The sequence below is a fragment of the Platichthys flesus genome, chromosome 19, assembly GCF_949316205.1.
Source record: "Platichthys flesus chromosome 19, fPlaFle2.1, whole genome shotgun sequence".
Lineage (NCBI taxonomy): Eukaryota > Metazoa > Chordata > Actinopteri > Pleuronectiformes > Pleuronectidae > Platichthys > Platichthys flesus.
In genome coordinates, this window is record NC_084963.1 from 10,206,268 (window position 1) to 10,220,204 (window position 13,937).

Here is a 13,937-nt window from a genome sequence, read left to right on the forward strand (position 1 = left end):
GTTGAAAAGTGCAGCGTGGGGCACAATCTTGTCTCCTTTCATTAGCAAGTAACATTTGGGTTTTCGGTGATGTCAGAGGGGTTCTGGGAACGCCACCTTCTCCGAGGGCTACAGCGGAGAATCTGCTTTTCCCTCACTTGCTTGTATATATCTGTTTTATTGCTGCCTGTTTTCTCTCTCTCTCTCTCTCTCTCTCTCTCTCTCTCTCTCTCTCTCTCTCTCTCTCTCTCTCTCTCTCTCTCTCTCTCTCTCTGTGGGAAGCGGTGAGGAAACTCTGAGTACTGCCACTGAAAAAGGCCGGAGACCGGTTTTATGTGCCTGTTCTGCAGTCGCTCAAATGCTGGGTCCTCAACTTCTCCTGTGTTTGCCCATTGAGAAACTTTTAAACTCCGATTCCACATTTTGTTTCATCCACTGTGTTCAACGTGGTTGTCCTCGTTCACACGTGGCTTTTCTCTGGGAGATGCATGTGTTAGCTTCCTTTAACCTTCATCAAGCCTTTGGCCTGAGAGCTGGCATCAGTCAGGAGGAGCTGCTCTGCCGCTAGATGAGTCTAATGCAAAGGACAAATATGAATGATTATGTAGGTACTTTTTCTTTGAGAACAATTTAAATAAACCTAAGGAACTCCTCCGTGGCGGACATTCCCAACCAGCCCAGACAGGAAGTAGAAAGCTGCAGAGACTGTATGTGCCTGTTCCGTAGTCGGGACAGTGCTCACCATCATGTCGTCATATGTTATATGACCGTAGCTAACAGCGAATAGCATAGGATAGCAAAAAATAGATTAGAAAGCCTTTGTTGTCATTGTACAAGGAAAGCAGTATAATAAAATCCAACAAAAGACACAAACCAAATACACCTAAGATTTGTGTACTGGTCTCAAACTCCGGCTCGGCTGGGATTGGCTCCAGCCCCCCGGCGACCCTCAAAAGGATAAACTGTATAGATGATGGCACAACATAACAGATTGTTGTTTTCATCACTGATTTCATTTGGTAAATGTCAAATACTTGTCAGCACCAATCAGAGTTAAGCGGCATGCTAATCTGAACCAGAGGACAAGGTTGTTTTCCGATGCTGCCGGGATGCTAATTAATGCAAATTAAATCTGATCAAACTATTGATTAGTCCTGAAGAAGCATGTAGCTGTTTGAGAGATATATATAAAAAAAAAGCTTTAGACTTGTTATGTAGTTGAGAGTATTTTAAACAAAATACTGTTCTTCAGAGCCCGTCGGGCCTCTTCTGAAAGCTTCTTTCGACCTCCTCACCTCCGAGTGCACAGGGGTTACGGAGGGGCATCCAGCTTTTTTCCTGTTTGAGTTCTATTGTATGGTGATGGTGCCACATGCAGCAGATAACACCTGCCCTGGTCTTCACCCTCTTAAGCCTATAAGCCAAACTTGGGCGAATGCTGTGAATTGTAATCCTGTTTTTTAGAGCACACACACAGGAGCTCTTAAACATCTTCATCCTGTTGCTCCTCAAGTTGCTGACTTGGTGGATGCTGAGTTAGGATTTGATTCTCCGGACGTGTGCGTGAATGCAAATGTTCCAGGGAGGAGTTCTACAACCACCTTTACAGTCGACCCCGGTGCTCCACGTCTGCTGATCGAAAGCATGTGTACATTTTCATAAATTTGCATGCGCACTTTTATAATTCTCCCCTTTTGAAAAACGCAAAAACTCTCACATTGTGATTTGTAATGCAAGTAGGTTTGAATTTATCTCTGTTCAGGCCAATGTGGTTATCATTTAAAAAGGAATAAATAATAAGAAACCCTCCATGAATTGTCTCTGCGTAGAAGCGTGCTTCTGAGTACTGTCAGATTCCCAGTATCACCGCGCCGCATGTTACTGCTCTGAACACATTCTTGCCCAGTTTTGGAACTGCTGAGTGCTAAAACCAGAAAATGTGTTCTCGGCAAAATAAAACCCCTCTTTTTCTAAGCAAAGCAAATTCTGTTCCTACGAAACAGACCCAAAATAAGCTTTTTCCAAGAGGAGTAGACGCTAATAAATTACACTTAATTCCACAGTATTACAGCAATAAATCTTCCTATCGATATATGGCTTACTCTACAGTTCTATACTGTACTGCTGTATACTTTGAATGTGCTTTTATGCTTATGTGTGCCTTCTGAGCTGAGGCGAACCCCTCAGTTAATGGAAGAGACCGTCAGTCTGTCGGTTCATTTGTCCGCCTGGCTCGAATTAGGCAGAGTAGCCAGAGGTTGTTAAAGTAGCTACTAGGAGAGAAATAGTCAGCTGTAAATTTTTTAGAGGAAGGACATTTCCCACACACTTACACATGTGATAGCACACAAGGCTATTTGCACCTTCACCCGGCTCATGGCACACGTCCGTAAAAGCAGAAAGTATTTGTCTAGGGATGCACCGTTTTCAGATCGGGGAAAATTTGCAACTTAGCACGCGTTTTCCCTTATCTCACTAACTTATTTAACATTCCTTCTACACACATATTTACCGTCGGCATATTAACACCAAATTGATCTTTCCACATTTCCTCCATTCAGACTTTGTTCACAGCCTCTCATCGTGGCTTGACTCATTCAACTCTACAACCCAGTGTTTTTTCTGCAGGCACTCGCATGCGATGCATATGTTACTTTGTTAGAAATCCAAATATGAAAGGAGCTTATTTATTTTTGAGGGAACCTGATACTGTTATGCAGTATCACATAATTAGAAGAAGATGAAAGATAGAAATACATGAGGAGGGAGAGATGTTTATGAAGCCATAGATATGTAATGCTAACTGACTTCTGCTTGTGTGGCCTTAAAATTGGCCACTCTCGGGGAAAAAAGAAAAAGATGTGTGTAATTAAAAAGTCGACCAAAACAGGGAGAGGAGAATGTGTTTCAGGGTGAAAACAGGTTTCCCCCCCCTTTTTATTTTTTGGGTCTGAGGAGGAAAAGTCAACAATGATTGAGCTCTCACATGCTTTTGTTGTGAGATTTCTTGGCTCGGAAGTTAATCATTCCCCTCGTGTGACATGTTGCTGTTCGATGGAAGAGGATGAAAACAGTTGAGGTTATGATGCAGTGGCTTCCCATCAGAGTCTCATCTCAAATATCACTTATCGTAGCACAGGGCCAAGAAATTTACAGGAATCAGAGCTATTTCTAATCGGTAATTAACCGCAGATCAGGATTTGTCTTTTTCTTTCGATGGAATAAAAATCAGGAATAAGAAATTGTCGTTTTGAAAGCATTGGGATTGCTTTTTTTGAAGTCATGTTATGATAATATCCAGTGAAATAACATGAAATAAGCCAGCGAATGTTGTGTCCCTACAGAAGACATGAAGAGATGCTTTCTTTCCTCTGTGATATATGTTTTTTTTTGTGTATGTTAAAGTTCTGCAAAGTTAATAAGCCAAAAGTGTGCAGTAAAAGAAAAAACATAGGCCAATCTGAAAGACTGGGCTTAATCGGCAGGGGGGGCCTTAAAGAGACAGGCACTAAAATCAATCGTTTCAGACAGAGGCTGAAAACAGGAGCTGCAGCAATGGATAGTTTGAGGAGATGTGTTTTCTGAACATTAGAGAATATAATCACCCTAATTCAAATTATAACCAAATTTCTAATTATTAATATGAGCATAATATGTTTCCTTTAAATGCTATTATTAATCTTCTCATGACTGTGAGTCAATGGTTGCATATCAACACACACACACACACACAAACACACACTGAACATATCAATGGAAATTGCACAGCCCTGGCAGATCTCAGTCAAATCTCTTGCCAGGTCATACCTCTTTCAGCAGCATCTCTGTAATAGATCCATAATGGGACATGAAGGGATGTTAATCTGTCGTATTAAATCTTATGTTGTGCCATAGACTTTAGCTTGTCCTCATTAGTCATATATTAGAGTGGCGTTGCCCCTGCTGGCTTTGCCTGCTGGCCTTGTCTGGGGGGATTTGTGCATGTTCTCTCCATGTGTGGATTTGCTTTGGGTTCTCTAGTTTCCTCCCACATTCCAACAACATGTAAGGACCCAATCGCACAGGACGCGCTTTGTAGACTCGACTATGTAAGAAGGCCTTACACAAGAACAAACACTGAAAGTGGTTTAATACGGTCGCTCCGGCGATAGGCAGTGGCTAGAGGCAAAAGGGCCTCATTCACAAACAGTGTGTGTGCACAAATCGGTGCTTATGAACGATTGACGCAAAAATCTGGAATTCATCAATAAGTTCCAACTTCCTCAGACCATGTGTACACATAAATGATGAAGGACCGGCCGCCCGAGAAAATGTAAACACAAACCCTTTTAACTCAATGCTTAGTTTATTAAAACTCCATTTATTTAAATACAAATTTGAGATAAACAGCAGTTCAATTTACCAATGCATCGACCGAATGTATTAAATAACTGCGACGCCCTTTTGTCCTCATCATCTCTTAAAACCTGCTGAATTAATATTTCCTGTCCCTTGACAAACGGGGCGTCGCTTCTTCTGCAACAATTAATTAAAAACAGAGCGCTGCAGAAAGAACTCTTCGGTCTGCAGGAGTGTCAGTGTGTGTGTGTGTGTGTGTGTGTGTGTCTGCTTGTCTCTGTCCCTCTTCACACATGAACTGATAATCACATATATTCAGTTATTAATCCCTGATGTCGGATCATGACTCCAGATCGTTCCGCTCACTTTAACCCTGATGGCCGACTGTGCGTTTCTTGTGGTTAAACATGTGTCCCATAAACTCTAGAGCGGAACAAACAAACACAAAGTTAACGTCAGTCCTGTTTGTGTCATAATAACTTGTGATTAGTGATGGTGTTTATTGTTAAAGTGTAAAGTGAGCGCAAGTCAGAGGAGTGAGGAGGAAAGAGACCCAGACAGAGACTCTGGACCTATAATGAGCATCTGTCTTGAAGCAGCGATGGCTGTAACTACTCAGTCCATTCAAGAACACATTCATCAAACTTGGTGCAAATATTCATTTGGAGTCACCAACTTGATTTTGGTAGCCAAAGGTAAATGGTCAAGGTCACGTCTGCCTCAAAGCACGTTGTTTTGCATTGGGAATGCAACATCTCAGGATCAAGGGAATTCTTTCACATTTGGTATAAACATTCACGTGAACTTGGATTTCATTTTGGTAGTATGTTCATGTTTCTCTTGAAAATAATATCTTACAATCGGCTTAAGGGAATGCCTTCAAATTTGGTACAAACGTTAACTTGGACTCAAAGATTAACCAATTTGATTTTGTTGCTTCGAGGTCGAAGGTCAAGGTCACAGTGACCCTGCGTCCCTGTGAATGTGAAATGTTACGACACCCGTAGGGAACTTCATCAAATCCTGTACAATTAACTTTGACTCCCTGATTAACTGATACAATTTTGGCCTCTTGAATGTGATACTTCAAGACTGCTTGAGGGAATTTCCTCAACTTTTGATCAGTTGTCGCTCGGGCTGAGATCTTTAGATCACGGTGACCTCATATCAAATCTGGAAAAAAAGGATGTAGAAATATGTAAAGAGAAACTGCACCGGCTGGCAGAGGCATACAACCGCAGTGCAGCAATTCTAGTTTTCACTGTCGTCAGGCCACCGAAGAGTAGCTGCTGTCAATCACAAAGCACAGAAGCACAGGACATGAGCTGCCTCAATGTCAACTGTAAAGTTTGACCCCATTGCCCTTGTTTCCTACCCAACAGCCAAACTGCTTATATTGCATTGGCTGATAATTATAATTTTAGTTTGGGTATAAAAGCCATACGTCCAACATGTCAACTCATCCATGAATATTTCCACCTTCTTAGTATCATGACTACACAGGAAACAGGATGAATCCACAGTGGGTGCTATTCCAGCTGCAGAAGATTCCCTGTATTTCTGTGTTTCTCCAAATCTGTTTTGTGTTAGTCCGGATAGAGCAGTTGTTAGATATCAGCTGTCTGAGTGCCATGACTCCACCTCACACTTATCACACAGTTACTTGAGCTGCTGTGTGGCCTGTGAGGCTTTCAGACACACAGTAAGCCAAGCTCTGTTAGGTTCCACACTGATTAGACACTTGTCGGAGTGGCTGCTGAATCGTCATTAGTGTGAGGCAGGAGGCGTATATATCAATGCATACTCATGTTTACAGCTTGATTCAGAATCCATGTATCCGTCTCCGTCCGTCACTCACCTAATATCTGGTCTTGTTTTTCCAGTCGGACTCTTCAGTGACTATAACCTGTGCAAACGGGAAGTGGAACAAACAGGTCTCATGTGAGCCAGTGGACTGTGGCGTGCCGGACAAATACCACGTTCATCCTGCCCACTTCGACTTCCCCGAGGGCACGACCTACGGCAAGAGGATCACCTTCAGGTGTAGAGAACCTGCCCAGCTTGTAGGTGAGATGCACAGTGGGCCGTGGGCGTGTGGGTGTGGGTATCTTTATTCAAGAGAACGGTCTTACAGTTTGAGCGCAATGCTTCTTCAGTTCACATGTTGAGATGCTTTCACTCAAAGACTTATGCTTGCACTCTTAAAGCCCCCTGCTTGTGTTTAGATTTGCTCTGATTGTGCTCGACGTATTCTCTCTGATTTGCCCGCTTGGATTAATTATTCTGCACTTGGATTTTTTGTGCAACAAGTCGGTCCGATGTTTCACCGGGAGGATTCAACCTGGAGCGCAGGAAATCAATGCAAGCCACAAAATAGTGCAACTGCTGAATTTGAGCACAAGCAGAGCAAATCTATTGAGTGCGAGCGATGGGTTTTGAGTGTCAGCATTACAAAATTGTTGTTTTATTCATTTTCTTTCCAGACACTTTCAACAACTATACATTTCATATTCTGTTCATCTAGTTTTTTAAATCCTTGCTGACCCTTTGCTTTTCTTCCTCTCAGGAACAAACAACACGCTTACCTGCCTAGAGGACGGTCTGTGGTCCTTCCCGGAGGCCCTCTGTGAGCTCCGCTGCCCAGCCCCCCCTCCTGTGCCGAACGCTGTGCTGCAAACCAAGCGCTGCAACGAGACGGGTCTCAAAGTTGGCACCCTGTGCAAGTACAAGTGCAGGCCCGGGTACCATGTCACCAACAAACCTAAGAGGTGAAGAAAGAATTTGCTGTTCCCCCGTCACTAAGTTCCCAGTTGAAGTTAAAGGCTGAATTAAGTTGTTCTATCTTCAGGCGCGCATTTAAGCGTCAGTGCACCGAGGACGGCAGCTGGCTAGAGGGAGCGTGCGAGCCCGTTACTTGTGACCCCCCGCCTCCGATCTTCCACGGCTCCTATCACTGCACCGACGGCTTCCACTTTGACAGTGTCTGCAGACTCAACTGCACTGACCCTGCCGGTAATACCGCTCTCGCCGCCACAGGAGGCTCTGCCCATACGGTGAGGCTGCTGCACGGTCCATGCAAGCAGGTCTGTCCATCTCTTTCCTCTCTTTCTATTCTTGCTTTACCTTTGTATTTGTCCTCTTTTTCTCGTGTGTATAAAAAGCAGACTTTCTCTCTTTTTTTCTCTCTTCTTTGTATTCGTTTTGAATTTGATGCATTTCAAACAGTTTCTGCACCGGGACCCTCCACAATGCAGAAATTATATATATTATAGTATTGGCTTATTCATATCAGGCACATTATTATAAACATTTTTCCGTCACATAACATATAATATACATATGAATGCTAAAGATAAGATGCCGAATGAAGGAATCAATAAGTAAACATCTATTTTTACACAAATACACTCCCTCTTGTATCTGATTCTTCCTCGGCCCTCGCTGTCTGAAGACTTGTCTGTTTCTCTCCCTGTCTCCCTCAGCCCCACTCAATTTGACGCCATGCTAATTAGATTGCTATTGATTTCCAGAATAATCCGGCTCCCACAGACTTTTGAAATGTATACACCTTTTAATCTGTTCTGCCTTTCAGGCGTTGTGGGTTAGATGCCTGATAAAAATTGGATTGTATTTCCCCCGTTTGCAACGGGATGCCATCTCAGTGTCCTTGGCCTGCTAGTGTTTGTGTGTCAGTCCGAGTGTGTTTGTGTGTGTAATTGTTTGTCTGTCAATATGTTATTTTCAGGGCACAGCATCCAATGTAATCCGCTGTAGGAAGGATGGAAACTGGACAGGGTCGTTCCGCCTTTGCGCACACAGCAAAGGCCAATGTTCTTTACCTCAAAACCTCCATTACAGCCTTCAGTACTCATGCAAGCGAGGACACGGCATAGGTGTGTTCACACAACCTTACTGTTATGTAATGACAATTTAGTGTTATTGTTGTTGATGTTTTATTTTATTGTTTGTGTTATAGACAGCTTTTGTTGAGTCTGCTCTTATTATTCATTGTTCACATGACTCCTTCCTTTTCAGTTTGCACTGTTTACAGTCAAGTTAATTTGTTTTTAAATGAAAGGGGACACAGTGTCTGAACCACAGTTACATAAATCAATTTGAAAACGGACGGAGGGAACGGGTATGGACATGTCTTCTGAAATGTGTGCGACTCTCGCTGTACTTTTCATTGCTCTCGTTTTTCTGTCTCCTTCTTGGTCACATGTTACCGCAGGTGAGGAGTGTGAGCTGAGCTGCAGAGAGAGTAACAACGACGTGGTGATCCTCCCTAGCAACATGACGGTGGACAGCGTGCTCAGGGAGCACTGGAGGAACCCGCACAAGGTCAAGGTGTGTTTGTGTCGGCCTCACAGTGCTGACAGACGCACTTCACAAAGTTCTGCGATCCACATCTCCCTGTCGGGAATTTCACATATAACATCCTGGGTCTTTTTGTGCCCGGTGCCATGCCAATGTTTGTTTTAGCAGCATGGCAACCCTTCAAACATCTGTAATTTCTATTTTCGATTCGAAAGGGTGGAGACAAGCCGCTGACCTTTTGCATCCCATTCGTCAGTGTCACATTTCAGTGATCTTCTTGACAATGATAATAACATGAAAGCATCTTTGGGACGGATGGCGTGTTTGTACACTGACACCAGTTAATCCTAGCATTTGTTCAAGAATCCGAATAATCTTTAACATTTTTCATAACATTCAAATGTGGTGAAAAGCAACACACACAAACAAACTACCCCCCCCCCCCCACACACACACACACTTATATCAGTTTGGCCCGCCTTATCAAATTCCTAATCATCAATAATCAATAACAATCAACCTTTGACGCTAACTGGCAGATAGGAAAACATGAAGGTTAAAGGTTATGGCGATGGAGGTCATGGAGCACTGAATGGTGCACCGTGTCACTCACACATCCGTCATTTGGGATTATGAAGCTTGATGGGTGGGGTCAGGAGGTGAGGAGGGAATACGCCATGACTCTGTGTGTGTGTGTGTGTGTGTGTGTGTGTGTGTGTGTTTGTGTGTTTGTGAAGTAGGTAACCCATCTAACTTGATTAATGCCAAAGACGTGCAATTTTTGTCAGCTATCCCCAGCTGTTGAGTCAGAGGAGGATCTCAACAACTCAAGTTTTGTAACCAGAGAAGAAGAACACATTGTATTTTTCACTGTATTTTCTCCCCCCCCCCCCCCCCCCCCAACACACAACTCCTTTTGTTTGTGTATCAGTCACCCTGAGTCAGCAGTTTTTGTGTGGTGGCTTCTGGGGGAGAGGTGCGGGTTGGGGGACACGTGGACACGGAACGATCTGTTTTTCATGGATCCGTGAAATTGATACGATTTGAGCTCAGTTGCAACTCGAGACCCGAGTCGAGGCTATTGGGTTTATTGTAGCAGAAAAGAAGAGAAGATGGCGAGTGGGGTTCTCAGTGGAGTGAGGAGGCAGGAGAGGGTTTGTGTGGGTCGCGTACGCCCTCTCTCACTATGTCTGACCCTAATGCACCTTTTCCAGCGAACACAGTTATTTGTAGGCGGTAACATTTGTATTTACCCTAATTTTAAAAGACCAACTTGATTGTGCTGCCAGGTAAATCCTACCAGACGAAAAAAATAAATGCATCAGGACTTGTTGTGTGTGAAGGCTGAGCGGAGCAGATGGCCGATATGTGTCAAGAAGATAACACGATGATACGCCAAAACAAGAATGGGAGGATGTTGTCGTGATGGAAAAGAGCTCATTCGTGGCAGCTGTGGTCTGAGCAGGAGTGGACTTAGTAGGAGTACACAACGTAATACTCTTCTCAAACCTCCTCTAGGATGGGATTCTTCATACTGTACCTCAAAGAGAAAGCCTGACCTGAAATGCACTTCTCGGTTCTACTTTGCCGAGCTGGAGGTTAATGGGGCCCACCTTTATAAGTGATCTTGATTTATTGCCTTTAAACCAGTTGTATTTCGGTTCTTAGTGTGACCCACTTAGAATCCTCTCCTTCCCTTTTTCTACCTACACCTCCTCCCCTTCGTTTTTTTTATCTAATGATTCTGCACCCCCATGGAACCCTTCCTCCCCCCGTTATCAGCAAAATTACCCTGTTGGGCTCGCTGCGGAATTAGTCATTTTCTATATGACACAACCTCGTCTGTGGTGGCGCAGAGATAGGGATCTATTTTTATGTGGTATCAGCGCCCCGGGGAGGCTTCAGAGGGGTGAGGATCCCATACGTGGCGAGGGGTGAAGCCAGGCCACAATCATGGATTATCATGATTTACGGCCTTGCTGGGGAGAGGGAGGGGAGAGAGAGAAAATGAGAAAGAGGGGAAGAGAAGGAGTTTCGGGATGACATCATCATCAGCAGGACAGTAGAGCGAGAGAATGAAAAGTAGAGTCGTTGCAAAAAGTTTCACCCCCAGAGACCAAATAGGATCATATATATATATTTATTACAATACGATCATGGGCCTCGCTACTGAACACACGTGCACGCACACACGGCACATTCATAGCCTCCCGCTGTTACTTCTGCTGTCCTTGGATGCTTTGTTGTTCTCTCCCTCTACCTTCAATCCCATCTTCTTTTTCTTTTCTTTTTTGTGTTGCATTGATTTGCTGACCGCACTGAAATGAAAAATACCTTAGTTTGCAGCAATAAAGGAAAAGCACGTCAAATCTGTGAGATATTGGGACACAGGGGGTCTGAGAGAGGAACCGTCTGAGGTCAGCCAGTCCCTTGGCACATTTGATTGTGCACACTGCAATCCAAGTCTGGACACGCAAATTAATGCTGTAAACAAAAACTTTCGCTGCACTCTAAAGTAGGCTCATATATACGTAGACCTGCCCCTACACACTTTAAGAAGACGTGCTCGGAGATGCTCGGAGACACATGCAAAGTCATCTCTCAGTATGGGGTTGTCAAGTACCTACAGAGTATTTGCCTATGTGAACACATTTCTTCCTGCATAGCGCTGCTTCCTTCCTTCCCCTGGGCACAAATGTTTTCTGTTGCGTTACGAGGAACAGCGCAGTAGGAGAACGATTCCACACATTCTGCAAAGATATTTGAGAGCACGGCAATCTCTACCTCCGTCTTTCTATCTCTCTCTCTCTAGCTCTCAGCTCTCAGCCCTTTGCCCACCTGGGGCAACGACTTAGGTATAAAAACACAATTTTTTTATCAATTTATTCTGCTTTTCTCTGAGGTGGAGAAAGGTCGGTGTAAATCAAAGAAGGCTTCACAACGAAAGCGACCATGTGTAGCACATGAGCCCTGTTGATAACGGCTGTGTTTCACTGTCTTAGGCGTGTGCGTGTGTGGCTAGAAGAACCCAGCGATTCTCTTTTAGGGTTATGTGAGCTGAATTATTGAAGCCATTCAAAACTGCATGTTAGGGAAATAGGATTTTGAAAGAATCAGTGTTCATTTAATTAACTCATTTTTGTCTCATTTTGCAGAACATAGTCTGTACAATGGGGATGAAGTGGTATCCACACCCAGAATTGCTTCACTGTATCAAAGGATGTGAGGTAAGCGCTCAAACTGATTTATATTGTCTTCTTTGTTTTTGTGTAATCTCATCCGTCACACACACGACTTTAATACTGAAATTCTTCCACCCTACTTGATCTTACATTTAAAAAGCGTGGAGGCAAAAAAGATTGACTCACCGTGGCCAGTGGATTGGCTGATGCTTTACAAATGAATCACGCAGACCAGCCTGTGAATATTGATCAGAAAAATTTGGATTTACAGATCAAGCATATTTTCAGGGAGAGCTAAGACTTCAGTTCCAAGTTTCTGTCTACGGGTGATTGTGAATCTAAGTCCTTTCTTTTTCCGTGAAAAAACTTTTTAAGAGCACGTCTACAAGTGATGCACAGGTGGTTGTTAGCCTATTAAAATGCTGTTGCTATAAAAGATGCTGTGGCTCGTTAAAATGCCCCAGTGCATGGTCAGTGGTCTGTTTGCTTGGCCTGTGGTGATGCTGGCGGCAGCTGTTGCGAAACCTCACCATCCGCTGCTGCACAAAGAGCTGCTCACCTGATTATTCAAAGTTCAGCGGAGCTCCACTAACTTGCTGTAATTTTACATACTAACTGATTCATTAGCCTTTAGTCAAATCTGTACAGCTGTGATCAGGTGCTAAAGCTGTCTCTCCTCCAGATTGATGTTACCTTCTCAGTTTAGGCCAAGTGGATAACATGATTGCTAACCCATGTGGAGGGTGGGGACCAAACCCAGTAAATCAACTTATTGGAGTGTTTTGTGCTGTGGATAGTTTATGGTGTCCTCACTTTGAGTTATGGGTCTGGCCCACTAAAGGGGCTCAAAAGGTCACATTGAAAGATCAGGGACATTTTATGTATCAGGACTCATCAGCAAATCCACTCAGAGACCTCTAAAAGGTCCCAAAGAGCTCAGGAGGAAACAACTCATAATACTTTTTCTTTTACAGTCATTCACCTGTTAAATATAATCATCCATCAAGGGAGGAAACATAAAAGGTGGCATTGTTTTTGTCTCACTCCTTGTCTCTCTTGCGCAGCCATTCATGGGAGACAACTACTGTGACTCGGTCAACAACAGAGCCTTCTGCAACTACGACGGAGGAGACTGCTGCCAATCCACCGTCAAGACCAAGAAGGTGAGTCGCACGCCCGTACCTCAGAATGAACCTCGCCTTCCAGACTAATAGTTGATGTTGAATTTTGTCCTGTCGTCATCCTTTTTTTCGTCTTATTATAGCTATGACATTTTAAATAACGATTTCTCCTAACAAAAGGTAAGTACAATGGAACTTCAGAACAGTCTGCCGGAGACTGTTTTATTTCATCTCTTGGAACAACTCGAAACAGATTCTTCCTTCCTTTGCTTTGCGTCCAACCTCATATCACCGGTAGACAGATCACCGGTTCCACGTCCAAGAGTTTTCAGTATTCTGTTTCCTATTGAGTAAAACGTCTAAATATATCTCTGTGTGCCTGTATTTATACTAATACCCCAAATCCACACGTAATAAATTTATCAGGGAGCTAGGGTCATGACTATATGATCTTTGAATAATTTCACCCTGTCTCCTTATGTGTGTCAGCCGCGAATCGGCTGTGTTGTATTGTTCAGATGCGCGTTTCGAAAAAGGTTCGGTCATCGTTCTGGTACGACGTCTTAATTCCAGGAGATGCTTCGTCTGGCTCCTTCCATCCTGCTGCTGGCACCAGATCTGATTGGAAGTGAATTGTAGCTTCTGTTGCTGCAGCATCTGCTTCTCTGGCTTCCTCCCCATGCAGCTTTGACCTGATCACTAATACATCAGCAGTTTTCGCAAATTACTTGATGTCTGGGAAATTTCGCTCAAAGGAATGCAGGCTTATGAGGGCGATCGACTTATTCTCATATGGCTGTACATACAAAACAACAAAACCTGACCATAGAGGAAAGACATCCGCAAGTCTGTGATTTGTTTTTGTCCCATATTCTCAACTTCAGTATTAGATTCACGGTATTGAATCCCGTGCCCAATAGCAGCAGGGAAGTCGGGGAGCAGCCCACTGGGAAGTGACCTCACTGCCGAAGTGGTTTCACTGCTGTTGATTGACGCTATC

General features: G+C 43.7%; 1 protein-coding gene across 1 annotated transcript in view; it reads left to right on the forward strand.

Moving 5' to 3' along the window:
- pappaa (pregnancy-associated plasma protein A, pappalysin 1a) overlaps positions 1-13,937 on the forward strand; it is an 83,276-nt gene that overhangs the window by 60,937 nt on the left and 8,402 nt on the right. Inside the window, exons 15-21 of the mRNA XM_062413121.1 lie at positions 6,201-6,384; positions 6,884-7,085; positions 7,166-7,370; positions 8,063-8,210; positions 8,549-8,664; positions 11,790-11,861; positions 12,881-12,979. Coding sequence (XP_062269105.1) covers positions 6,201-6,384; positions 6,884-7,085; positions 7,166-7,370; positions 8,063-8,210; positions 8,549-8,664; positions 11,790-11,861; positions 12,881-12,979 — 1,026 coding nt within the window. The remainder of the gene's footprint in view (positions 1-6,200; positions 6,385-6,883; positions 7,086-7,165; positions 7,371-8,062; positions 8,211-8,548; positions 8,665-11,789; positions 11,862-12,880; positions 12,980-13,937) is intronic.